Below are 26300 nucleotides of genomic sequence, written 5' to 3'. Positions count from 1 at the left end.
ACTACTGTGCTTCATTTAGACTTTCACTTGTCGGGCCCTCGTCCTGGGTTTAACTGGGTCTCAGTGTGAGATGTTAATTGAGTGTCACAGAAAAGCAACCATAGGATGAGCTATGACACTTCCCCTCTGTTCATGTCTATGTCTGATTCACATTGTGGCTTATGTGTTTTTCTGGGTCAGACAGCTTGTAGGTCCACCCCCAGTCGTCAGCGCTGATGGGTTTTGCATCAACAGATCGCTTTTTCTATGTCAAGAGTAAAATGAAGCCCAAGAAACACAACAGTGGTGTATTTTTTTGTAAACTTGAGCTAACATGTTAAAAGTCAAAGTAAAAATTAAAATAATACCATCGATGACAAGAAAACCACTTAATAATTTTGTGTGTGTGTGTGTGTGTGTGTGTGTGTGTGTTTGCTCATTGCTTTTTATTTGTTTTTAACTACTTAATTTTGTTCTACATCTGCTTTTAATGCCTGCTGTTTTATCTGTTGCAAATTCATTATAGTTGTCTGTAGTTATTTTGTTTGATGTTCTACTGGCTGTACAATAATTCACCCCTTGGGAATTAATAAAGTTATCCGTGATTTAATTTTGAGGTATTGCTGTTACAGTTAATAATTGATGCCAGGTAACCCGTGTTGTGTAAATGCAGTACCGAGCAGCGGCCACTAGAGGTCTCTGCAGCTCAGGACAACGGCTCCTTCTGTCGGGACGTGACTCTGGTGAAGGTGAGGCTGACGGAGCTCATCGCTGTGTGAACCGTTTCAAAGGTTTGAATGTTGTCCGCTCGACTTACTATTGGAATGGATGCGAGCCAACAACATTTAAACAACACCACGCAAAACATAGAAGTCCACAATAGTTGGTGCGGGGGTGGTGGGATGGCTACTTCATATAGATTTAAGAATATCCATTTGATATTTGTTATTATGATGTATGATAACGTGTTTGATCAGAGGGATCGATATGTGCGCGCATAGCCACGTGTTGCGCATGACGCCACACGAACCTATCTTGGCAGTTTTAATTTGTTTTAGTCTTCTAAGGAGGCCAGTTCAATAAAATTCAATTAATTTCAAAATTGCATGTCTGATTGACCCCCCAACCCCTACCCTCTGTATTCCAACGACAAGTTTTCATAGTTTAAACTCCAGTTACAACAAACCACTCCCGCTCCTGGACTGGGCGTGCATTTGGAGCGCAGGTGTGACAGTATCCACAGCCGACTGACTGTCTCCTCTGGAGTGGCTCGACGTGGAAATTAAGAAGTTCAGGAAGTTGATGAAGAAGTGAATTTACCTGCGCTCATTTACATTTGGAAAAAGCTGAACTTCCAGGACTGGCAGAGAGGCGCCGCGCTCAGGAAACACCTGGAAAAGTTACGCATGCGAACGTCCGCTCGACAGACACTAAACCACCTGAACAGAAAGAGAGGGAACATCTGCAATCATGAGGAAGTCTTCCAATACAGGTGAGTGGATGTGGGGGCATTAATAGAATTTGAACAAGTTTTATAAATTATTATAAGGCTGTATATCTCGGCTAAATCAGCTAAAAGTCTCTGACTGATAAAATGTGTGGATGAGTAAAGAAGCACAGATGACTGATTGTTACAGTTTTTATGATTTCAGATAAATTCTTATCACACATGGATCTGCGGGTGTGGTTGTAAAAACATTTGAGGTTTGTTTGGATTCTTGATATTCATTTCACCTCTTCAGGTGATGCCCTAAAGAACTGAACAGAAACCACTGAAAAACGCACCGCAGAAAACAAGGATTTATTTGTACTGCTGCTCGGGGTTAACCTTGATCATTTGTCTTGAATGACAATGTTGATTTTTTTTAAAATCCTGCATTTCCTTCACTCCTAGATAACATGTGACTTTCTTTTTATCATGCTACATCATAAATACGACACACAGCGGGGGGAAAAAATATCCCAATCAAAATTAAAATACCCAATATTTATTGGGTAATAGTATGGGTTATAAGATCAACTTTTACTCGATGCTTCCTCAGCCTTTGAGGGTTAACCCTGTCATGGAAGAATGAAACAGCAGCACATTCAGGTATTTGTTTTAGCCCAGTTTGGAAACTATTTGATCATTTGTCAGGTTTCAAGTCTCTGAATGCTTTCTTCTTGTGAAGTTGCATTTTTAAGATGCAAGGATTTTGACAGCAGCGCCCCATCAAAGATCCGTGGGTGATGGTACTGATAGTGTGGGTGACGTCTTACGTCTCCCTGCTCAAAGACACTCAATGGAGAAATAATTGCTGCCTTGAAGCTACACTGGTTGTGTGATGGTCTCCTTAAACGCTTGGGCCGCCTTGTCACAATTCATCACTGTCCTCACTGACACTCCTCACATCCCTTTATCTTCCTCCTTCCTTTTGTTGCTGCTCCTCCAGCTCTTCCTTTCTCATTCCCTCTTTCTTCCCAGCATAACTTCTATCACCTTTGAGCCTCCTGCCCCCCACCCCCCCACCCCTGTTCTTTCTCCCTCCGAGCTTCAACTCAATCCAGTGTACACAACCATATCCCGCGGAATGCCGGCGTTCTCGGCTTCTCTTCCGTGAGTCTTTGTGTGATGGAGCGTCCGACGGTTTTCCATCGTAGCCCAGTGCGTGTTGGGTCATGTCGCCTCTCCTCCTCCTGCGTGTGTGTGTGTGTGTGTGTGTGTGTGTGTGTGTGTGTGTGTGTGTGTGTGTGTGTGTGTGTGTGTGTGTGTGTGTGTGTGTGTGTGTGTGTTCTGCATCCACATTGGGATGTGTATGGAGCTGTCACATTCTTTGTGCAGAAAAGTCTAATAACAAAGTGTGTGTGCATGTGTGTGTGAGTGTGTGTGTGTGTGTGTGTGTGTGTGTGTGTGTGTGTGTGTGTGTGTGTGTGTGTGTGTGTGTGTGTGTTGTGAATGGCCTTTCTTTCTAATGTGTAGGGGTATTTGGATAAACATCAGAGATTTGGAGGGATGACTTTTGGTGAGGAAGGTCGACCTGTATTTTGTACACAAATATCCTCACACCACACATACACACGCACGCACACACATACACACACACACACACACACACACACACACACACACACACACACACACACACACACACACACACACACACACATTGAAATACAAGGTTTAGCTCTCATCTATAGAAACCTGGATATTTGTCCTATTTTGGGAGGAGGGGTTGTTAATATGAATGTGTGTGTGTGTGTGTGTGTGTGTGTGTGTGTGTGTGTGTGTGTGTGTGTGCGTGCGTGCGTGCGTGCGTGTGTGTGTGTGTGTGTGTGTGTGTGTGTGTGTGTGTGTGTGTGTCTGTGTTCACTCATGCATCCACTTGCAGCTGAACCCTCCTCTGGAGCCAATCCCTGCCTTGTACACCACTCCCACAACTTGTGTGGATCAATGAGTAACCTGTATGAATAACAGCCCACTCCAGCACACAGAGTCATTATTTTTCAAGTATACTCCTAGTATACTCTTTCATGTCCTGTTTCAAATACAACCATACACACCTAACTCTATTTGTACCTGTGTGACAAATGCCTCTCACTGCGCTGCATTTGGTCTCTTATCCTGTTTATACAGGACAGCTTTGATACAGAGCCTAAAGGTCTTGTTAGATGGTAACTTGAAAGTCAAGCTATAAACTGTGTTGAGAAATATTTGCCCTGTCATCTAGCAGCACAGGGTCTAACCTTCAATTTGGCTTCCTAGAAGCCTGTGAATAATGGACTAATAAGGTATTAGAACAGGTGGACATTTTCACACAACACTCTAGTAAGTATGATTTTAAAAAAGTGACGTCATAGAAAATACACATTTCAAAACAGTTTCATCTAATCATGTATTATCTGTTGAATTAAACTATTTTTTCTACCTGAAGCTGTAACCACATCTTAGCATTCACTTTGGCACTTGGAAGATTTTGCAAGGCAGTTGCCTCCATCTAATCAGATCAATTGGATTTTTTCACACACAGAAGCAGTGGGTGTGTGTGGTAAGAGCACTCTCTAAATTAGACAATTATGTTTTTATAGTCACCCAAAAATGAAAAGTACAAAAGGAATATGTGTGGAAAACTATTTGACCTTTTAGAAAGTAAGTTAAAAAACACCAAACTGCATCGAAAACTAGTTGCAGCTGGAATGGACACACCCATGCCTGATCACTGCCAGCCCTGTTTAAGCGAATCATCGTTTAAAATAGACCATTTCAGAAGCATGAATTTGGTTAGAAGGTCTCACCAGAAGAACATTGTGGTGCTGTGGTAAACATTTTCCAACCTTGTATTTTTTTTGTTGTAATAATAGTTTTTGGTAACTGCAGTAGTAAAAGGTTTCTTGTTTCTGAGTCGTCTACATGGTTCATCAGGTTTTCGTTGTTGGAAACGTGTACATTAGCATTTAGCATTTGTGAATTTAGCTGTCAGGTGTATATTTAAAACCTCCTGACAGGGTTTGTATTTGAACAAGTCGGCAGGAGATTTAAAGTAAGAGAGAGTAGACATCCATAAAGTAAGGCTTATTTAACCAGCTAATTAAATCTAGTTACACCTGTTTAGCGCTCTTTTTTTAATTTCAAGCGATATATGTTTACTGGAATTATCAATACCAACAATAGTTAAATAACTTGTTAAAGCTGATAAAATCTTTTAGTTACAAATTTTAATTTCAGATGAAAACAGTAACTAAGATTAACTACAGTGCCTTGCGAAAGTATTGGCCCCCCACAAGAACTTTTTGACATTTTGCCACATTTCAGGCTGAAAATATTTTTCAAGACTTTTTTTCAGCTTAACGACTCCAGAAGTTCCCTGACGACTTCTGAATGATCCAATGTGGACCTAAATGACTAACAATGACAAACAGAGTTCACCTGTGTGTCATTTGGTCTCACATTTGCACATCCTACTTTTCAGTTTTAAAATGTTGAATAAATTTGGTTCCACTTCACGATTGTGTCTCACATGTTGTTGATTCTTGAACAATAATTTCATTTTATTATCTTTAAGTTTAAAGCTTGAAATGTGGCAAAATGTCAATGAGGTTTTGGGGGGGTAATACTTTCGCAAGGCACTGTAACAACCTTGTTAATGTCAATAAAATCTACTTTCAATTTCATTCATTTGATTTTAAATCAACTTTCACTTTAAATCCCAAAGTTAGCTGTCGCGAACCTTTCCGGTTGTGTGAAAGGCTTCAATGCAGTTTGCATTATCAATGACTTAACTGCTTTGGTCTACAATCCATTGATAGGGGTTGTAACATGGTGCCATATATATGCTGGAATGTTGAGTTTCCCAGATTGGAGGAGACGTACAGTCTATGTCGTCTCCTGTGTGTGGACCTCCCCTCCCAGCCTGGTGGAGCCTCCCCTGGATTGTCCACTCGGCTAAGTGTTTATCATCTGCAGCCAAGAATGCAGCTCTGTGAATCTATCTGCTGCCACTACTGTTGCTGCTGCGGCTGCTGGGGGTGTCGCTCATACAACAGACCGCCTGTGTTGAGGGCCCGGGGCCAGGTGAGAGCCTGTAAAACTGATAATAGCAGGCTCACCATGGTTCTGATGTTTGGAGCAACATGTTCACTGACGTCTGTCTACAGCACTGGCAAATATGTATTTTAAATTTTGAAATCGCTCTATCATTTTAAATATCTTACATTACAGTACATTTGTAATATATATAATATTAGGTGATTTTTTTTTTTTTTCATTTGAATGATTTTATGCCTGGCCCTGATAGAAAAGCTTAATATGTGCAAAGTTCATTCAACTCAGCCGTTTAACAGGAGCCACCTTGTCCTGTTGTGACATGAATATAATTTTTTTTTTTTGCAAATCGCAATCAGTTCAAGTGTTAGTGATTCATATCTGTTCAGTGAGCATATTTGATTCGAGATAACGCACCTGAATTAGCAAGAGAATGCATGTCTGCTGACTGCAGGCCTGGCTTAGTAACATAGTTTGATCTAATTTCTAGCAAAGATGTAGCCTGGAGACAAACATTCATGCCTTTTTAAGTATACATGGCGGTTGGACTGAGCAGCCAGTCAGTTTTCATGCACACTGACAGACAACCCTATGTATAGAAATATGCTACTGTGATACTGTTGGTGTGGATCCAGATAAAGATTCCGGTCCAGAAAGTTTCTTAACAGTTGCAAGATTGTGCTTTATTCATCACATCTATTTATTACCCATGAACAACCTTATAAATAATGACAGCAATTTATCTAGCAAAGGATTAGGGATTTTTTTTTGCAATGGAAGTCTGTCAATTGCACATAAATTACTTCATTCAACTGGATGAAGGGATGTCTTTTGAAGGTGATCCGGGAAAAGAGGAAAATCCATCCAAATCTGTCAGTATTTCTTACACCTCTTCCAGTATGCACATAGGTCACACTCATTTGTTCATCTGTGACATCCAGTTACTACATGTTTCCTGGGGGAGCTTAAAACCATAAAGCTCCCTTCACTATTTTACCGACACCGTGAGTTTTAACAGCCTCACAAGGAGGAAGGCCGATCCTTATCTGCCACACCAGTATTGTTTTATAGACTGATGTGGTATCCGGTCCAACCCTGGCTTGAAATGCCTTTACATATTTGGACTCACGTTTGCATTGTGAAGAGTAAGAAAGGTGACGGCGTGTTTGGCAAAGTGGTGTTGGTGTTCAGTGAGCGTGGCAAGTGAGGAATAGGTTTTCATTGAAAAGGCTAAGGTGGGAAAAGGTGTTGCCGGTTCATACCTTTTGCACCAGAACAACAGCTATTCATTTGGGTGGAGTGCAACTAGGGGTCACGGTCAATGTCTTTACTCAGCTATACTTGTGGCCACGTGTGGTTTTGAATGGCCTGTTGGGTGTGTTCAGTTCAGTCATACACGTCCAGGTAAAGGCCCTCTCTATGCTGTGCAAACAATCATGAAAAATGGTCGTCTAGCCATTCAGCTTGTCTCGCTTTCATGACTTTTTCCACTCCTTCTCTTTCCCTCCACCCGTCCATCCACTCCTGGCTCTTTGACGGACGGAGTTGTGAAACACTGTGTTTGCGGCATACCCTAAAGGTGTAATGAGGGCCGTAAAAACACAATGGAAGAGATGGGTGAGGAGAGCAACAGATAAGGGAGAGATTCATGTTCTGATTCTGACAGGCCAATAAAAGTGTGATATTACAACTTGTAAGAGAATTGGATGTCAGATCCTTCTATTTGAGTAGACCGTCGGACCAAAATAAGACCACTGATGTATGTTTTAATATTCAACAAGACATTAATTGATAATGTAATTGATTGACTAGAATATTTCACAAAGATGTTCACTTTGTAACTTATAGAAACAGTTGTACAGCTGTTTATTTCTCTTGATTTCTAATTAAATAAAAATCTAAATTGCCACCTAGTGTAATAAATTTCTATTTTCTAAACAAAAAATCTCTATTTTTTTACTAATCCAATAAATATGGTTTAGAATTCTTATTGTTTTACGAAATATATTATATTACCTAACACTACTGACAATTCAATTACTGTACTTCCTATTTTATTTGCAGAAGTTTACAAAGAATCATTCAGAAATGTATTTTTTCTTGTTTTTATGTTTCATCATAAACAGTTTCTTGGACAAATTTATTGGTTGTCCAAATATAAACTGACTGTAACATCATAGATGGTATTTTTGTGTGTTTGACATGTATGTTTGACATGCCACAGTCACTGCCAAATATGAGATAATAAGGAGTTACAATATAAAAAAGCAGAGCTCCTCAGTATCTGAGAAACATGTGCAGTATATTCTGTATATATATAGATTATTTCAAAATAATGTACTTTGACGTTGCTGAGAGTAAATATTGTTCACCCTCTACTACCCTCCTCTACACACAACACAGTGTTGCTTCTATTTGGAAAAGCAACAATCACAAACATTTGCGCTGGCAAGAGAGACAGGGCATTAATTACAGATTGTTTTAAACATCACGCCATGCTGGTTTTGCACATCTGTTAGCAGGTCTTCATCTGTGCATTTGTGCATGCAATTGTGTTTGAAACATGTTTAAGTGCTGCAGCCTCTGCCCACTGTTTGCCTTCCTCAGACATCTGAGCCTAATAACTAATCAGTTGGTGTGTCTGTCCAGGCGTACACTGGACCGGCCACGTTACTCAGACACACAAACAGAGTGCCACAACCGTCAGTCAGTAGATACAGTCAGCCTGGTCCACAGAGTTGTGGTTCTGTGTTGTCCCCACTAGCATAAACATAAACCCTAATTATTATTTTTTTTACATGTAATGGCCTCTATTATACAATTTGTCAGAAGACAAAGATCGCTTCAGAATCACAAAAACCCAGGAAGAGAAAACAAGATCGCTGTGTTGGGAGGGAGATTTTCTGAAACCTGTTCAATCAGTGATTCGTGTGGTCTGTGTGTGTGTGCGTGTGTGTGTGCGTGTGTGTGTGTGTGTGTGTGTGTGTGTGTGTGTGTGTGTTTCTGTGGTCCCAGACAAGACTGAGCAGGTGACTATACACAAAGACTCTGCACCCACACACTCACACACACACACACACACACACACACACACACACACACACACACCTATGAGCCAACATAAAGTTTACATTTTGGCTAACTGTAGTTGGCCAATGTGTGTTTGTTCCATGTCAGGACTTTTCCCTGAATTGCATCAAGGCAAAGCCAAATAATTACCATTTACCCGTTTGGGTCGCTTTATTTATGTATTTAACTTTGTGCACTGATTTGTTGAAACACACTGTGTGTGTGTGTGTGTGTGTGTGTGTGTGTGTGTGTGTGTGTGTGTGTGTGTGTGTGCGTGTGTGCGTGCATGCGTGCTTATGTTCATGTGTGTGTGTTCACCTCACCTCTCCCCAAGCTGTATTTCAGCTAAGAGTAAATAGGTGCAGTCATGCTTTTTGGCTGCTGGGGTAGGAAGACGTAACTCAGTCCTATTTGTTCTGTAATTTTTCCGTACACTTAAAGCTTTAAAACACACATAGATACACGTACGCACTCACATTATAGACTGATGCTGTTATCTCTTGGCAGATAACTGCGTTACAAGCGAGACAAAGGGTCGACTCTTTTACTATTACAATTTGACAGCTTGAACGAGCAGTTAGCGTCTTAAAATGAGTCACTATTTCCATTCTGAAATTCTTGTGAAGCCAGAAGCAGCTCACTCACTGACATTCAGATCGACACTGGATTAACATTCATCCCAACTCTACAGTCGGCATTCATTCACTGTGTGGCCTAGCACAAGTCTCTGTTGTCAAATCTGTGATATTCGTTACACAGATGGTTGAACATTGATGAACCTGTTGCTCAGACTCTGACACCAAGTTCAACGTCAGGACGTGGACTTTTTCCTCCTTTTCGAAATGCTCGGACATGCTGTGTTTGTTTTGTTGAGTCAACTGCTGCTGGCAGATTTATCATGAACTGAACTATAACACATAACTGATGTGTTTCACTCAGGAAATAAAGAATTTATCTTTTGTTTGTTTTTTCAACCGTGTGTGTTGGTCCAGTAGAAATGTGTTAATGCTACAGTGATTTTGCTCAAAATTGGTGTCATTATGGGATTTCTGCACATAATAGAGAAACAGGAATGTGTTGCAATAATTATGTTCCCAAAATAAAGGCTGTTTCCATCATTTATATACATTAACAACAGTATTCAAATCCCATTGTAGGGAATAAGCAGATTTTTCACTCTGTCGTTGATGACATGCCAGTCTGACTTGATAATTTTTTTAATCTTATGTTCTGTGTAATTTCAGTGTGATATATATTCTCAGTTAGGGAGAAAGGTGGACACTGATCATCAATTTCAGAGATACATGTCAGAGACAGCCACCCTGTTGGGCTTGAGTCATTCTCATCTACCACATAAATATTCTGTTCCATCAGGCTGGTGTTAAAGAGTGATTTAGATCTCTTCACTTCTCTGAAATACAGACAAAGCTACTAAAATAAACAAAATAAAGCAAAGCATGTGCTGCTCATTTCTCTCTCTCTTTCACACACACACACAGACACATGAATAAATCTTTAGTCACATCAGACGCCCAGTCATAAAGTGGCACGTTCAGTTCCTTTGTCTCAGACCAGCTGTCTCCACCTAAAACCAGGAGCGACGAAGGCTGAAAACAACCGTGTTTGTTGAAGTTACTGAAATGAACGTCATGTTTCATGTTGATTTACAGCAGGAAGTGTTTCTAAGAACCTAAAAACAGGATGGAAAGACTGAGTCACATGCCATCGGATGACCTGACCTTCTCTTACAGTACTGTCTGGGGTGAAGGAAGACATGACAGGAAATAGAGCATCTGGTTGAAATACATCGATTCAGCCCATAGTTATCGTCCACCTACCTCCAGGAACAATTTCACTAATCCGTGTTCTATCAAGCTCATCTCTACATCTTGTACAGTATTTACAAAAAAAAAAAAAAATTGTAAGTCTAGGGCGATAGAGTGCTTAGAATGATAATACAAGAATAATATTTATCACACTCCACATTTTGCTTTAGATTCTTAACATGTTAACATTTGCTAATTAATGTTAAACATGAATTAGATAATCTGAGACGGACGGGGGTATGACTTACAGGTCCAGAAGAAATGTTTATCTGTTGATGGAAACAGTGGAAAGTTAAATTAATGGACCCCTTCACTGGCTGTACTGTGATTCATCCTCACAGGGACATGAAACTTTATTAGTCCAGACATTTCTCTGGAAACAATAAACATGGGCCTGATGTTGGCGTCTCACATCCATGTTAAATTCCACTTTCACCAAGCTAAATTTGTTGACTTGGCTCATCAGGGATGTAACTTGCTGTCTATGGAGGCTTTACAAAAAGGAAAACAGACAATTTGATCTAAAATATGTATTTGTTAATGAACAAAAGATTGTTGATGAAAAAAGAAAGAAGACAATCATTTTTAAAGTGAGACGATCTGTCAAACGTCCCACTGGTAGCACACTCTTGACTAATCAGCACTTTTCATTCTCCCAGCCTGAATTATCTGTGTGGTCTCAGCTACAGGTCAACAGGTCAGTTTGAGTTTTGCCTTGAAATAGCAGTAGATCACATAATTACATTTAAAAATCTATATAATTATTTATAATAAGGTTGAATCGCCAATCTGAGCAAACAATGTTTATTCCTCACAACGGATGGTGACTTAGCAGCATGTTGGGATCCAGACCATTATCCATGATGAAGTCACATTCCTCAGGTTCCTAACCCGTCACCGTCACGCGGGGTCTGGGTTTGACCCCTCAGAGCGTTCTGGACACCAGGAGGTCAACACACAGTCACATCCATCTACATCTATCCACACTTGTTTCCTACAGTGTCACTCCTTTGAAAAGACAAAACCAAAACTGGGAGAGGACACTGACTTATTGATGATCTTTTTCCAGATTATTGTGCCTTTGTTAACTTGTATCGTTCTTTTTCATTTGCTTGTATTGTACTCAATTAAAGATGGATGTATATTAATGTCCTGTTTGTGCCTTTGATTCCTTCCCTCTGCCTTTCTGCTAAAATATTTTTATTATTAATGTAAATAAGTTTGCTTGGCAGTTTCTGTCCAGAGAGGTGCTGTACAGATGAAGATTTTATGGTTTTAATGTTTCAAAAGTAATAGCAGAGCACATGACTGTGGCTGGGGAAGTATTTATCTGAATGTACGTATCAGAGCTTTTTCAGTAGTTCTCCTACTGCTGAGATGTCATGATGCATCAGTTGATCTACTGAATATCTATGAATGTTTCTTCATCTGTTCCCCGTCTTCATTTACAGTGAGGTCAGCCAGCGCTCGGGCAAGGAGAACAGAAAAAGAGGGAACTGGCATTACTGGTCCGAGTAAGTATCCTCATTTTCACCAAATGCATGCCTCATCTTTCATTCGAACCATTTATACCTTATAAGGTTCTTTGTTAACTATAAATGATTATCTTGGGTGGGTGTGGTCTTTTCCTTCAGGATTTGTTTGATATTTTTCTGAAACAATCGTGTTTTCAGGGTAATCAGCAGTATATGACAGAACTTTGAATTTTGAGTATTCTATCTGTGTGTGTGTGCGCGCGCGTTTGTGTGTGTGTGTGTGTGTGTGTGTGTGTGTCTTTTACTTCTTTTTTCAAATTACTGTATTTCACTGTAAAAAATAAAACACAAAGAATTTGAAAAAGTTTGTGCACAAACTTTTCTATAAATAATATTTTCTGTCATTTCCAGAGATCCTTTCATGCCATGAAATGTGAAATTTCACAATATGAAGAAACAAAGGTAGATGCTTGTGTGTGCTACAGTGGCCAGTTTCAGCACATACGAAGCGTGAAAGTTCTGATCGGTTAGTTTAACGTAAAGCGTTGCAGCATTTCACACATGCTCTGCAGGGAACCTAAAGCTAGGGATCTAGTAATTGTTCATGAATGAGTCTGGTTGTACATTTTTATTACTTAGAAATATCTAATAAATATCTTATATTTGGATGTAGACAATCTTTGTCTAATTTTTATCACATTTTTATCATCAATCTGGCTATTCATGTTTCTTTTTTGTGGGCATCAGAGCAAGTAGTGTGTAGATTCACAGAGACACACCAGCAGGCTGACAGAAACGCACACACAAATGTTTATAAGCAGAGACACGCTTAAGGCTGAGGATAAGGCTCTGCTTGTCAGCAGACCTCCCTGACATTGATATAGATGCCACAGGCTACGTGAGTATATATGTGTGTGTGTGTGTGTGTGTGTGTGTGTGTGTGTGTGTGTGTGTGTGTGTGTGTGTGTGTGTGTGTGTGTGTGTGTGTGTGTGTGTGTGTGTGTGTGTGTGTGCTTTCACACATTTTATTTAAACACACATGCTTGACTGTGCCTGACTTCTCATTACGCTGTATTGATTTATATACAGTTAATGCTAATCTGACAGCACATCCTGTGGTACAGGACACTGATACTGAATTAGTGGTGAACACACTCTGAGGTGTGTGTGTGTGTGTGTGTGTGTGTGTGTGCGTGCGTGCGTGCGTGCGTGCGGGTGTGCGTGCGTGCATGTGTGCGTGCGTGCGTGCGTGCGTGCATGCGTGTGTGTGTGTGTGTGTGTGTAAGGCTCACACCAACGGTTGCAAATTTTGATTTCGAGAAATTTATCTTACATTCTTTCTGCACAGTTCTGCACTTAGATCCCATCAATGAATTACCAAAATAAACATCAAAGATTAATGAACATAAACTTTGCGCTCTTCATTCATGCTGACTTGATAGTTTTCACTGACATCCTGTGGCCATTAGGGGTAACCAAAGCACAAATGTGTCTTATTTCACTGTCAAATGCATGAAAATTAAGCTCCGGGTTTTAATTCAAACTCCTTATTACCATAGGCGTCCATAAACACAAGCAGTTGATACTATCATGTTTGGTCAAACATGTTACACACACCAGTCAACACACAACCCGTTAAGTCACCAGAGAGGTGTGTATTGCGTGAGCTATCATCCTGACATGTCTGTGTGTGTGTTTGATCTCTCTATCGGGGCTCAGAAGCTTGCCATGTGACCTCTGGTTTCCAGTGCCGTGTGAGGGACATGCCAAAGGTCACAGGTCGTCTGAGTTTCCTGAACACAGACACACACACCTAGCAGTTGTCCTTCTGGTCTTGACTAGTCACTCCTGCTGTCATTTTCCCCACCAGTAACATGCTAGTGCAAACAACCCCTGAAAACATTTTTGTGAAGTGTGCTTCAGAAGAGTTCCCCCTTCTTTCTTCCGTCCTGTTTTGTTTTGGATGTCATTATTATTCCAACAGGCTGTCATCCCTCCTCTTATTTACAGTTTGTTATATAACAGTGTACTTGTGGTTTAAGGTGTTTCTGTTGGTCGAGTATTAAATTAATAAAGGCCACCACACGCACACACACATTATAAGTTAGCTGGCAGAAGAGTTTGAAAGTCCAGTGGGTTATTTTAGTCTGGAAGGATCCTGTCCATGTCACATGGTGGAGCTAATGGTTTCTATTTTCAAGATACAATGCTGCTTCAGTCTTATGGTCTCATCAGAGGAAAGAGGGAGCAAGAGTGTGAAGCAGAGGGAGGAAGTGAGAGAGGGAGAGAGAGAGAAGCAAATTCAACATATGATCAGCACATGGGGATGTCGTAATTCTGAATTCATTAGTAGGACACACTGAAGGAATCAAACCCTTTACAGAGAGGGAGAGCAGAGAGAGCAGGGAAGGAAAGAGAGAGTAAGAAGAGGAGGAAGAGGAACAGAGGGAGGGAGGGAGGGAGAGAAGGAAGTCCAAAAAAAGACAGAGAGGCAGAGAGAGAGAGAGTCAAAGAGCAGACACTACATGTGGATGTGGAGGGAATGATCTGGATATGGAGGGAGACAAATTCTCAGGTAAGGCAAACTTTCCGGAAACTGTCAACCGGGATGAGATCACGCTTGTGAATGGAGAAAAAAGTATATTTTAAAGCTTTTCAATCAGCTTTTTCACTGTGATCGAGTGTCTATTCTGTAGAAGCATGCCTCTATTTTCCCCCTCTGTGGTATTTTCCACTCTCTCATTCTGTGCTGTTTGCTGACTGCATGTTTTCTTTGGGGTTTGGACCTGGAGCTGGGAGCTGTGCAGAGGTTGAGAAGCAGCTTTGCAGACCCAGTTAGGTTATCTGCCTTTATCGGGTGTGTGACTGTTACGTTTGCATTACTGTCTGGTTTGTGCCCACCATCTCCGCCCCCTCTGTCCCATTGTTTTCCAGTTCAGTGTCTTTGTCCTCACAGGTTGCAGCTCGGTCACCTCTTTTCCAGTCCCCGTCTCTGTCTGTCTTTATGCATGTTCATAACTCAGGTTCCGCGTATGGACCGGAGCCAGACAGAAAAGTTCTGAAGGTCTGCAACATAGAACCAGCCTTTAATTCTTAGACTTTGTTCTTCCTCTGCATTCTCCCCTTTTACTTTGGTGTGAAAACAGGAAAGGGCTCTGTCTGAACAGTACTGCTCTTGTCCCTTGTGGCTCTGATTGTGAATCGGCCATCAGTCGGTCCCTCCTTTAGCTAACAGGAGAGTGAAAGCCCAGCTTCCGTCCACCAGAGCCTACAGACTGCAAATAGAGGTTCTTAATTACTCTGTATTCTCCCAGTCAGACGTTAATCTCACTGGATGCCACATACCACATATACCAAGGTGTGTGTGTGTGTGTGTGTGTGTGTGTGTGTGTGTGTGTGTGCGTGTGCCATACATTATGCTAAAGTCATTAGTGAGGCAATGCTGTCTGCATTGTAATGATATGTTTTATGAGCGTTGGTGTGACTGTTGTTAAAAGGCCGAAAAAAAAGCATTGCCGTAGTGGAAATGCTGAAGCGCCCCCAGTGACTTGTGTGTGTGTGTGTGTGTGTCTGTGTGTGTGTTTGTGTGTGTGCGTGTGTGTGTGTGTGTGTGTGTGTGTGTGTGTGCGTGTGTGTGTGTGTGTGTGTGTGTGTGTGTATGTGTGTGTGTGGTTGAATTTATATGTGACCTAGCATAACTTGTAGCACGTACACGGTGTGTTAAATCTGGATGTAGGTGAGACCATTGACAAGTGAATGTGTCTGTGTGTGTGTGTGTGTGTGTGTGTGTGTGTGTGTGTGTGTGTGTGTGTGTGTGTGTGTGTGTGTGTGTGTGTGTGTGTGTGTGTATGTGTGTGTGTGTGTTTCACTAATGGTGACCCCTCGTCTCCAGGTGCTTCCTCCAGGGAGCTGTAACCAACACAGCAGGACATACTTTCTGTGTGTTTCTCTATGACTGGAGTATTTATGCGTTCATACACACCTTCACAGTCGCTGCGCTTTTGCATGTGTGTGTATGATATGTTTGTTTTTGGATCAGTGGGATTATCTTCTATTTGTACACGTTAAGAGCGATAATTCTGAGCGTGTGACCAAAAGCTGTGTGCCTTAAACATGTGTGTGAGTGTGTGTTAGAATGCACCACACAAATTCTTCAGTCCCATTTGTCACTTGTGATTTGTTGTCGTCTTCTTACCCAAATGTAGATTAAATTTTGAGGAGAACAAATGCTATCCTGTGTTTAGATGAGGAACTATCTCCTCTGTTCAGTTGTAGCAGATGTTCTTCCCTCTCTGGCGTTGATGCGGCGTTCTCACGTGACTCAGCAGTGATGACGCTGCTAATCAGCCACACTCAGATTCTGAATAAAGGCCTTTTATTCGACCCATTTATTTGACTCAGAGTGACATCAGCTGATGATGCTTGATGAGAGTCTGAGGAAGCCATCGTCTGATTACGATTTACAGAGCTGACCGTCAAAGCTTTTTATGAGTTCAGCGGAAGATGTCAGTCGTTTCTCTACCAATGAGAGTTACGACAGGTCATGAGATCAGTTTAAGGGGGTTATATTGCCTGTGTGCATTTGTTTGCTGTTTGGATTTCCTGCAGGATTACACAAAAACTACTGAAGGGAATTCCATGAAACTTGAAGAGAGGACGGGTCCTGGTTCTGAGTACAAACCACTAAAGTTTGTCGCAAATTCACATGAAGAGGTGGATTCAGGATTTATTATTTCACTTTATTTAATTTTTTCTCAATATTTTATTTTGTATTTCCTTCAAATTATCAGGAAATGATACACGGATCTTAATTTTTTTTAAAAATCCCTTACTTGAGAAGTTGGTATATATGAATGTGTGCATTCTTTGCAGATCCGCATGAAAATCTAGATCCCCTAAGATTAAATGTTTAGTTGTTACCAACCTAGTGAGCATGTAGTATAGTGTAATGTTAATGTATGTCCCATTCAGTGACATGACACTACCACAAAAATACAGCTGTAATTATGCAGATTCAGTCATTGAGAAGGAATTTGTGTGCTGATAAAAATTATGAAGTTATGTCTGAACAAGAAATAGATCCAAACATAGATTATGTTACTTATGTCATGTGATGTAATATGCATCTTCGCCACAAGGTGGTGGTGCTGAGTTGAGCAATCAGAATTCCCCTGATGTCAACCTCTCAGGTGTGAACACTCACTCAAACCAACAAATATTGCATTTGGTTGCTTTATGTGTTATTTTCTTCATCATAGCCTTTTTGTTCAGAACATGACCTACAACAAGTTCAACGGAAACTGTAGCCACGTTACTTCCTGGTGAGACGTGATTGGTGTTGGGACGGTTGCCATGGCTGACCAGAACAATATGTGGGTGCAGTGGAAACAACAAGGACTGCTATTACAATGGTGGCTTGTTGACGCACTTAGCAGCTTTATTACTCAGTGGAGCAATGGAGTCGAGGGCAGAGGTGGGAGAGAAGAAAGAGCAAGAGAGAAACCTACGGAGAGTCATCTGTGATGGAGGACAGCTGCTCTCGCTATTTACCGAGCCATTCCATCCCATGCATGAAAACACACACACACATGCAGGCAGCAGCATGTGTGACAGTCGATACATACACACACACACACACACACACACACACACACACACACACACACACACACACACACACACACACACACACACACACACAGTCAAAGCTCGCTGAAAAAGAAACCATCGAGCAAAAGTAATTGAGGGGATATGGCAATGCCTCTGTGTGTGTGTGTGTGTGTGTGTGTGTGTGTGTGTGCGTGTGCGTGCGTGCATGTGTGTGTGTGTGTGTGTGTGTTGTTGAGCCAAGTTTCCAACAGGTGCTGTATTTGATTAAAGTTAGCAGAGCCTGGCTGGTGCTGCTGTTAAACATCGGTTCAGGGCAGCTGCTGTCACTACAGCTGTGCATACACTTTAGACAAAGCTGCTTCGTCATGTGATCTCTGGGGCCTCGTGAGGGGTTTTCATGGTTGTGTTTGTGCCTGATCTTAGAGTGTGTGTGTGTGTGTGTGTGTGTGTGTGTGTGTGTGTGTGTGTGTTCAGTTTTTTAAATTTTAAGACACGGGGCTGCTGGTGATTGTCACTGCAGTCCTCTGGAAAATGAGGCGACTTTCCAGTTATATTAACCAGAGCTGCTGATTCCATCAGTTGAGCACAAGCTACTCTTTCTGCTTTTCTTCCTCCCTCACACACAGCTGGAGAAATATTCCAGCTGTTTAGGGATACAGTGCATCTCTATCTTTCTGTCCTTGACACGTCTTTTCCGACCTTCCCTCTTGTCTTTCTCTCATCCTTCTGTCTCTCTTCTCCCCCTCTCCCTAATTAAAGCTGCTTATTGTTCAGTCCGGTGACCAGCCGGCCACATCTAAAGTATAGATGCATTAACACGGATCAAACCTCTTCCTGTGACTCAGGGGTGAGTTTACAGCTTTGAGGTCAACAGAGCTTTTGTTGCTTTCAGATGAAGTCACCAAAGTTTCCAATAAAGACAACCAAACTTGACACACTTCTCGTAATTTGATATAAAATTGGTTGGTCTTGGTTTCCTCTTAACTTTGAAGACATTCCATCACTCAGCTGTTTGACATCTACTCAAAAATATTCTTACTAGAATTTTAGACCAGCATAAGGTCATCACCTGGAACCCAGCTATCTAAAACTCATCATACATGCTTTAACTTAAAAGTTTTGTATGGACACAGTGATCAACCAACTCCTGTTTCTTTAGGACTATTATCTCCTTAGAAATTAGGTTGTTTTCATTGTAAGACCTTTCCTGCAGTCTTGACCTGATCAGCTAAGGTGTATCCCAGCATCCCCCTTCCCAGTCTTTGATTGATACTGAAGTCTTTCGGAGGACATGTGTTCACAGGCCGGATCATGGTGGAGGGGGCAGACTGGCGCCGAGGATTGTTGTCCTCTCACTGTCTTTGTGTCTGCGCTCGTGTAGATGGACCGCTGACATTTCCAACCTGCTGTTGCCTTGGCATCGCCCTAGCACCTGCCATGGCAGCCTGGCAATAATTTATAGAAGTCATCTTCTCCTCCCATTCCGCTCCTCTCATTTTTCAGCTCTCATGAGGGTGGGCCCTCCTTCGAGTGGTGGTGGTCTCGGTTTCTTGAGGCATGAGGCGGCTGTTTCTGTCTCTCTTCATCCCCCATGCAACACAACACCAGCAGCTGTCTATTCAAATACACTTCAATACACTAATGTACAGGAAGACCGACCCCCCCAAGAGATTAATTATCTGGATTCAATAGACAGAAAAAAACATCCATCTCTACACACATCCATTTTCTTTCTCATATCCGGGGTTGGGTTGTGATGGCAGAAAGCCAAGCGGGGTATTCCTGAAGCCCCTCTCCCTACCAACACTCTCCCACTCCTCCTGGGGGATCCAGAGGCATTCCCAGACTAAATGAGCTATGTAATCCCTCCAGCTAGTTCTGGGTCTACCCTAGTTGCCTGGAAAACCTCCAAAGGGATGAACCCAAGAGGCATCCTCACCAGATCACAACCATATCAACTGGACCGTTTTGAAGCAGCAGTGACTCCGCTTCGACATCTGAATAGAATTGATTTACAAATCCTACCAGTGTCTCCTTATGATGAAGAGGAAGCTCAGAATAATAATGTGCATACGTACTGTTACTACTGAATCATTCATTATCAGTTATGACAAGGGAGAATTTATTTTTGTAGAAGCAACTATTACCCTGTCATAAGGATGGCTGCATGAGTCATCCTTAAAGTTTACAGAGAGAAGAGTCAACATTGTGGAATTCACACCATATTTAGACAAAAGGTATTATTTTAACCTCTCACATAATCATTCAAGGGATTGCATTCTTGATGTTTTGCTAATAGTGGACCATCCTAGCATAGCATTCTGTATCTCTATGACTGCTATGATATGAATGAAGACCAGGATGAGGAAGTCCTCCCCCAGTGTGACAGTTGTTCCTGCAGACTGGATTAGTGCCGTCTGGGCTTGCTGAGGCTTGTAAGGATATGCACTGGAAGGAAATTTGCTTTTCACTGACAGGGTTGGGTGGTGGGCTGAGTTCACTCTGTGTGTGTGTGTGTGTGTGTGTGTGTGTGTGTGTGTGTGTGCGTGCGTGCGTGCGTGCGTGCGTGCGTGTGTGTGTGTGTCTTTGTCTTTGTGCATGCACACAGATGTGTGTTTGTGTCCTTGCTTTAGCTCTGTGTGTGTATGAATATGATTCTGTGCCAGGGAAAGATGGAATCTGACACACATGTGGTGTGCAGGAGTATAAAGGGTGTGTCTGGAGCAGGGTTCTCCCCATGACTCCATCTTTATCTGTGTCCAGCTCACATTACTTTGCAAGTATGCTAGGCTAATGATATGCGCGCACATGCACACATACACACACACACACACACACACACACACACACACACACACACACACACACACACACACACACACACACACACACACACACACACACACACACACACACACACTGTTGCCTATGGTGACGTGTTTTATTTATAGGAGCAATGCTGACCCCTGCTGGAGAAAGTGGCCAAATGGCAGATTGTAGTGAGGGTTCTACCTGTGGGGCCCACTCCTGAACTACTTTGCAGATGTGTGTAGATCTTTGTAGAAGGATGATCAACACGTGTTAAAACGGTATGGCTAGATACTGTTCCCCCGCCACACTCTTCTTCTTCTTCTTCTTTACCTTTCAGCTTTTCCCTACAGGGGTCGCCACGGCAAATCAGTTGCTTCCATCTAACCTTGTCTTCTGCATCTACTGGGCCACAGTCTTTGTTATCTTCATACCTGTTCTGACATTAAAGAAGTTTGGTTTCAGCCAGTGATGACTCCTTACACATTTTTTTGGAGTTGTTATTTCTCCTGGTTCAACGGCCATATAATATGACATCAGGCTGATCTCGAGATTGTAAGTTTTGTTACAATGAAGCCTCATATTTGTTTTAAATTTCTCGCTCACATCTGTGTTTACATCTGTGTATAAATCAGCACTAGCTTTGATTCCAATTTAAACAACAAATTGGCAGTGAGATCACCATATATGTAGGATCTCAGTCCGGACCACTTCATGCTAACTCACACATGTGAAAACAACTGTTGAGGCTTTTTTTTCGCCCCATCATAAAAAAATTTTAGTATAACTTAAAGCCATTCATTTCCTTTCCTGTCATCTGTTCAATTGCATCCTTCCTTCCCTTCTTGCCTTTTTCATTTTTGCCTTAGGTGTGAGTCTTTTTAAAAGAAAACACACACAGAGACACACACACACTTCTACTGCTATAACTGTTCTCATTATGTTCACTTTTGGTTCATCACCACTGACCCTGTTCACCCATCCCCCTTTGCCCACACACACAGACCTCATTCACTCGCTCATTAAGTCATTAGGCAACTTATTTATTGATGTTTGCCTCTGGAGCAACTGAGCGTGTCAAATGATCTACTGTTCACCAGCGCAAGCCGATTGTGACCATATTAGTCCATACTTTGATTCTGTCTCACTTTAACTTTCACTGTTTCCACTTTGACTTATGTTTTAATGGACACGTGTCTTTTTCCAGAGTGACTCTAAGCGAATGGGTTCCTTCGTGTGCTCATAGGATGCTGATGTTGGCACATTCAGGAGAGCGAGGCTTAAAAAAAAAACTTGCAGTGTGTTTTATCAGTTGCCCAGAGTGTGTTAGTCATGAGATCAAGCCCACAGGAAGTGTGTTTGAAGGTAGCATGCATATAATTTGGCCTGCCCAGTAAAAAAATGAGAGCTTTCACAGAAAGGAAACGGTCTGAGAGGACGGCTTTAGAATGTGAGGGAGGAATGGAGGGAAGCCGAAGGGGGAGAGACGTGAGCTAGAAAGAGAGAGAGGGAGAGAGAGAGAGAGAAGGAGGGTAGGGGGTTGTCATCGATTGCTCATTCCAAGCCCTGGAAGTTGAGAAGGAGGAGAAGAGAAAAATAACTTGCTACAATAAGAAAGAGGAGGACAGAGAGAGGGTTTGGATCAGTGAGCAGCTCAACTCTTGTGTGTTTTTACCCTCCCCTCTTCTCTCTTGCACGGGCTCCTAATTTGGGATTTGTTTAAAAGCAGGACTGAGCCCCAGGAAGACTTTTCCTTGCTGGGGAAAGGGAACCCTGCTCCCTCTCTTTTGCTTTATACAAGCCTGCACATACACACTTGCTTTCCAAAATGTCTGATTCCACTGTCAACGCTCACTTGGAAGGGATCATATCAGATTTTGAAGGTTAGTTTTTTTTCTTTTCTTGAGCTCTGCCGCCTTTCTTCTCGTTGTTGCTATGTGGAGCGAGGCGCTCTTTAACCCTGCCATGAGGACACTGTAGATAGTTTCCATATGTTTGATAGGATTCGAGCTGATCTGGAAAACGGACGGGGCGAAGGACTTGTTGACGTCTGCGGAGGGCTGTGGTGTTTTGAAAGGGCAATCGTGGGTGAAGTGTTGCTTCTCGCAGCTCTTTGACTTTTGTTGAGTTGCATGTATTTGTTTTGGAAGCCAGTCTGAGATGCGTTGAAATGTGTGCATTCAGAAGAGGTGATTCAGCCTCTAACCTGCATCATAGAAATGACTTATGAACACAACATTCACTGTGTGTTGAGCTCTCAGGACACGGTGAGTGACCACTGTGAAGCGAACACCTGGCACCACCCACCCTCATGTCAACCTCCTTCCTTTTTATCTCTCTGTCCCTGGCCCAAAGATTCCCCCTGTCATCCCCCTCTTCCTCCTCCTCCTCTTCCTCCCCCTCCACCTCCTCGTCCTATGACTGTGCCTCCCACTTTTCATTTCTCAACAAGTCGTCCATCCTCGGCCCCTCTCTCCATTTGGCCTTGCTGATGCTGGATGCGAGGAAAGTGGTGGAGATTGACGGGCTGACACCTCTCTCCCAACCTGTCTGTCCGTCTAAGTGTCTGTCTCCTGTCTATGACTAACACTTAGCCATTAAGGACACATCTGCACTTGTCCGGAGCTGCTCTTCTGTCAACACTAGTGTGCTTGCGGTATGTATGTTGGGTCTCCCTGCCGCCCTCTCCCTCTTTAAACAGCTGGCTCACACAGCAGCAGCAGAGCAGAAAGGTAAGTGGTTTGCAGAAAAGAGAGGCATCAGGGTAAAAATAAAAGTGTGTTCACCATGTCACTACAAGTCACTGTTTCTGACCTCCTTAACATAATGGGTTGCTGTTGTGATTGCCAGTGGGGTGTTGCCCCCCGGTTGGACTGACGATAAATCTGTGTCACCACCATTCATCGTGATCTATAGTCCTGTGACTCAGAGAGTACAGAAAGACTCAGATGCTGCAGGGGTTTGAATCTCATGGACAACATGCTAAGAATCATGGCTGGAAAGTAAATGCTTTCTTGTTTTACGTTGACAGATTGTCTACGTTGTTCTTTTTTAACCTACCATTAAAACACAACTTTTGCTACTTTATACTGATTAACCTTATTTTGGAAAAGACTAGACTCAGACAATATTCTGAAGTTCAATAGGATGCTCACTTTACCGTCCTTTCTGTTTAAAACATATTGCTATTAATTAAAGACAGACATGATTTTCACCATCAGAATTCCACATAACTCTTTTCGTCAGCCCTTTTTACAAAGAGATTGCATAATAGTTTGAATGACCTCATTGCATGCCACCTTTGTTGGTCCAGTTCAAGTTGTTAATGTAACACACACCAGACATGTATACTCATATTATCTGAGTTTTGATGAGATGGGATGAGCTCAGCTAAGATAAGATAAGATAAGATAGGAGGGCCTCTTCATCTCTATGGGACAAATCACACAGTTGCTTCAAAGTAAAAGAGATATTTATTAATACAATCAATTTATAAATGTAAGTACTAACTCAGTGATAGAGAGCATGCTTTGCATGTATGCAGCCCCAATTCAATCCCCAGCATCTGCAGCCACACAGGGGCACAAGCCAGTGTCAACTGTAGGCCGGACCCGAGCCAGGATAAATAGAGGGTTGCAAGGAGGAAGGGCATCTAGCCTTAAAACTTTACCAAACAAATATGAGCATTCATCTGAATTAAAAACAGGGATGACACGCTGTACAAGTTGTTTTTTTTAAGCCTCGGTCTCAAACTGAAAGGGTGTTTAATTTTCTTAAATATAAGAGTAGTTTTTTTCTATTACTATTTGTAGTGTCACTATTGTTACATGCTGTGTGTTTTTCACCCTGTCATGCCTTTAGCCAATGACGTCAGTGGTCTGGGAGAGGCAACTGACAGGATGTTTCTTGTCCATGAGGTTGATGACCTCATCTGTGACTTCACCCCCGCACACTGATTCAGATCAGTGACCACGCCACCAAGCTTTCTGCACCACAGAATGAGCACATATTCCTTTTCTGATTTTTTCCTTCCACAAGAGTCCCTTGTGTCATCTCAACTTAAAAATATTTGTGGGACATTAAATAACTCACGATGCGTTTAATTAGATTCAAGCCTTACACTGTATCCAGCCGATGATTATTCCTATCTCAAACCTTTATGTCAAATGAATTGCATGGGATCTCGGGAGGTAGATCAGTGGCCATCTATTGGATGATCTGATATTCAATCCCATATGTGTGTGAATGGGTGAATGCTGGCTTATATTGTTAAGCATTTTGTGTGGTCGGTCAAACTAGAAAAAGGCGCTGTATAAGTACAGTCCATTCACAATTTACTGGTCTAGTGAAAGGAAATTCCAAGTAAGTGGATTTCTGTGGTGGGTGAAAATGTCAGGGTAGGCAGTGGAGAAGTGGATCTGAGCACAGCTGGATCTCTCTTCACAGATCCATGGCTCTCAATAACCTACACTAGCAGTTGATGAAAGTTGAAGATCTTATATGTATGGACGTGACTTAGTGATCACTAAAACAAAGAAGAAAGTACCATACTGGAGATTATTTTGATGCCTGGACTTGATGTAGAGCTGCTGTTAATGTCAGAGATGCTGCTGTTTTTAGTTATTGTGTAACTGCTGTTTTATTCTACATTCTAATATTTTGTAAAAGCCCAAATAAAAAAATTATCTCTGAAAAATTTTAAGAAATCATCAGGACAACAACAAGAATACTTAACTGTAACTAATTTTCCACTCATGAATCCAAACTAGGTCTGTTCTAAATCTAAATGTGCTGTTAAGCGTAACCATTAAACTCCAGTCTTGTGACAAAACCTCAACAATGAACCTCATTGATAGAACATGTGTGGTAGAGGGAGGAACTTTCCCGTGACAAAGACTGATGACAGAGTCTCCACGCTTATCAGCATTATCAGTGTCCTGCTAGGACAGCTTTCCTGCTAAGGCCTGCGACTGTATTGGAGCTACTGGAAAACACAGGTTGCCAAAGCTGCTCCCAGGCAAGCCCAAAATTTATCAACAGACTCAGTGCTGCAGCTAACTAGCCTGCGATGACAATTTTAACATTTTGAAGAAAGGATTTATTTGCCTCAGAGAAAGCGAAGTGCTTTTGACGAATATAATTGACACCTCCAGGAAAGGGAGTTTGGCTGCGAGCTTTGATTTGAGGGCCAAATGCTGTGATTTAAGTGGTCCAATGCACATCTTGACTCACAGAGCCTTTTTAGTCTGCAGTGATGACTAACACAACCTGTGAGAATGTTTGAACATGACTGACTTCCATTTTGAATGATCAATGTGTCAAACTTGTTTTGTTTTAATCTGACATTGTGAAATTTTGGTTTAATTCTCCAACATCCACTTCACAAGTAACTGCTGGTGAAAATATTGCAAGGGGTATGACTCAAACGAAACCTCATGAAGCTATGGAAGAGTGAACAGCTGGTTTCAGGCATTATTTTAGTTTTTCAACTTTCTAATTACTTTTTTTAATGTATAATTTATTTAACAGTTTATCATAAACTTTGTTGTATAGTGGGGCATGTAGCTAGGAAGTAATCCTTGAACTTTTTCCAGACAAACGGGAAGATTCTGGGTTATGTTCCACTTTTTTTTAGCAGATATTTTGATAGCACATGTCTCAGTGGATTTTGGAATGATTCTTTCATCTTCTTGATTTTCAACATCGTCTTGGCTTCAGCTATTTATCTGAAATACGGGTTGTAGGTTGTGTTGGAGCCCATCCAAGCTGGCCATGGACAAGAGGTAGGGTACACCCTGGATAAATAGCCCGTTTATCACAGGGCTAAACAAACACTCATGCTCACATTCACACCTACGGACAATTTAGCTTGTCCAATTTACCTAAGTTGCATGTTTTTGGTAGTGGGAGGAAGCCGGAGAACACAGAGACAATCCACGCAGACTCAGGGAGAACTGAACTCAGGACCTTCCTGCTGTGAGGCAACAGTGCTACCCAGTGGATTAGATGTTTCCT

The 26300-nt window shown here is 41.9% G+C and overlaps 1 protein-coding gene across 3 annotated transcripts in view; it reads left to right on the top strand.

The window, feature by feature from the left end:
- The first annotated feature begins 1239 nt into the window (after nt 1-1239).
- septin9a (septin 9a) overlaps nt 1240-26300 on the top strand; it is a 64372-nt gene continuing 39311 nt past the window's right edge. Inside the window, exons 1-2 of one of the 3 annotated variants that reach the window (XM_068336007.1) lie at nt 1240-1471; nt 11844-11906. In XM_068336007.1, coding sequence (XP_068192108.1) covers nt 1450-1471; nt 11844-11906 — 85 coding nt within the window. In that variant the 5' untranslated portion in view covers nt 1240-1449. Of the gene's footprint in view, nt 1472-11843; nt 11907-14296; nt 14443-21837; nt 22169-26300 lie in introns of those variants that run through there. The other 2 variants (XM_068336009.1, XM_068336008.1) reach the window with 2 other exon arrangements.

This window comes from Antennarius striatus, chromosome 16, assembly GCF_040054535.1.
Source record: "Antennarius striatus isolate MH-2024 chromosome 16, ASM4005453v1, whole genome shotgun sequence".
NCBI lineage: Eukaryota > Metazoa > Chordata > Actinopteri > Lophiiformes > Antennariidae > Antennarius > Antennarius striatus.
This window is presented reverse-complemented; position numbering and strand designations above follow the sequence as displayed.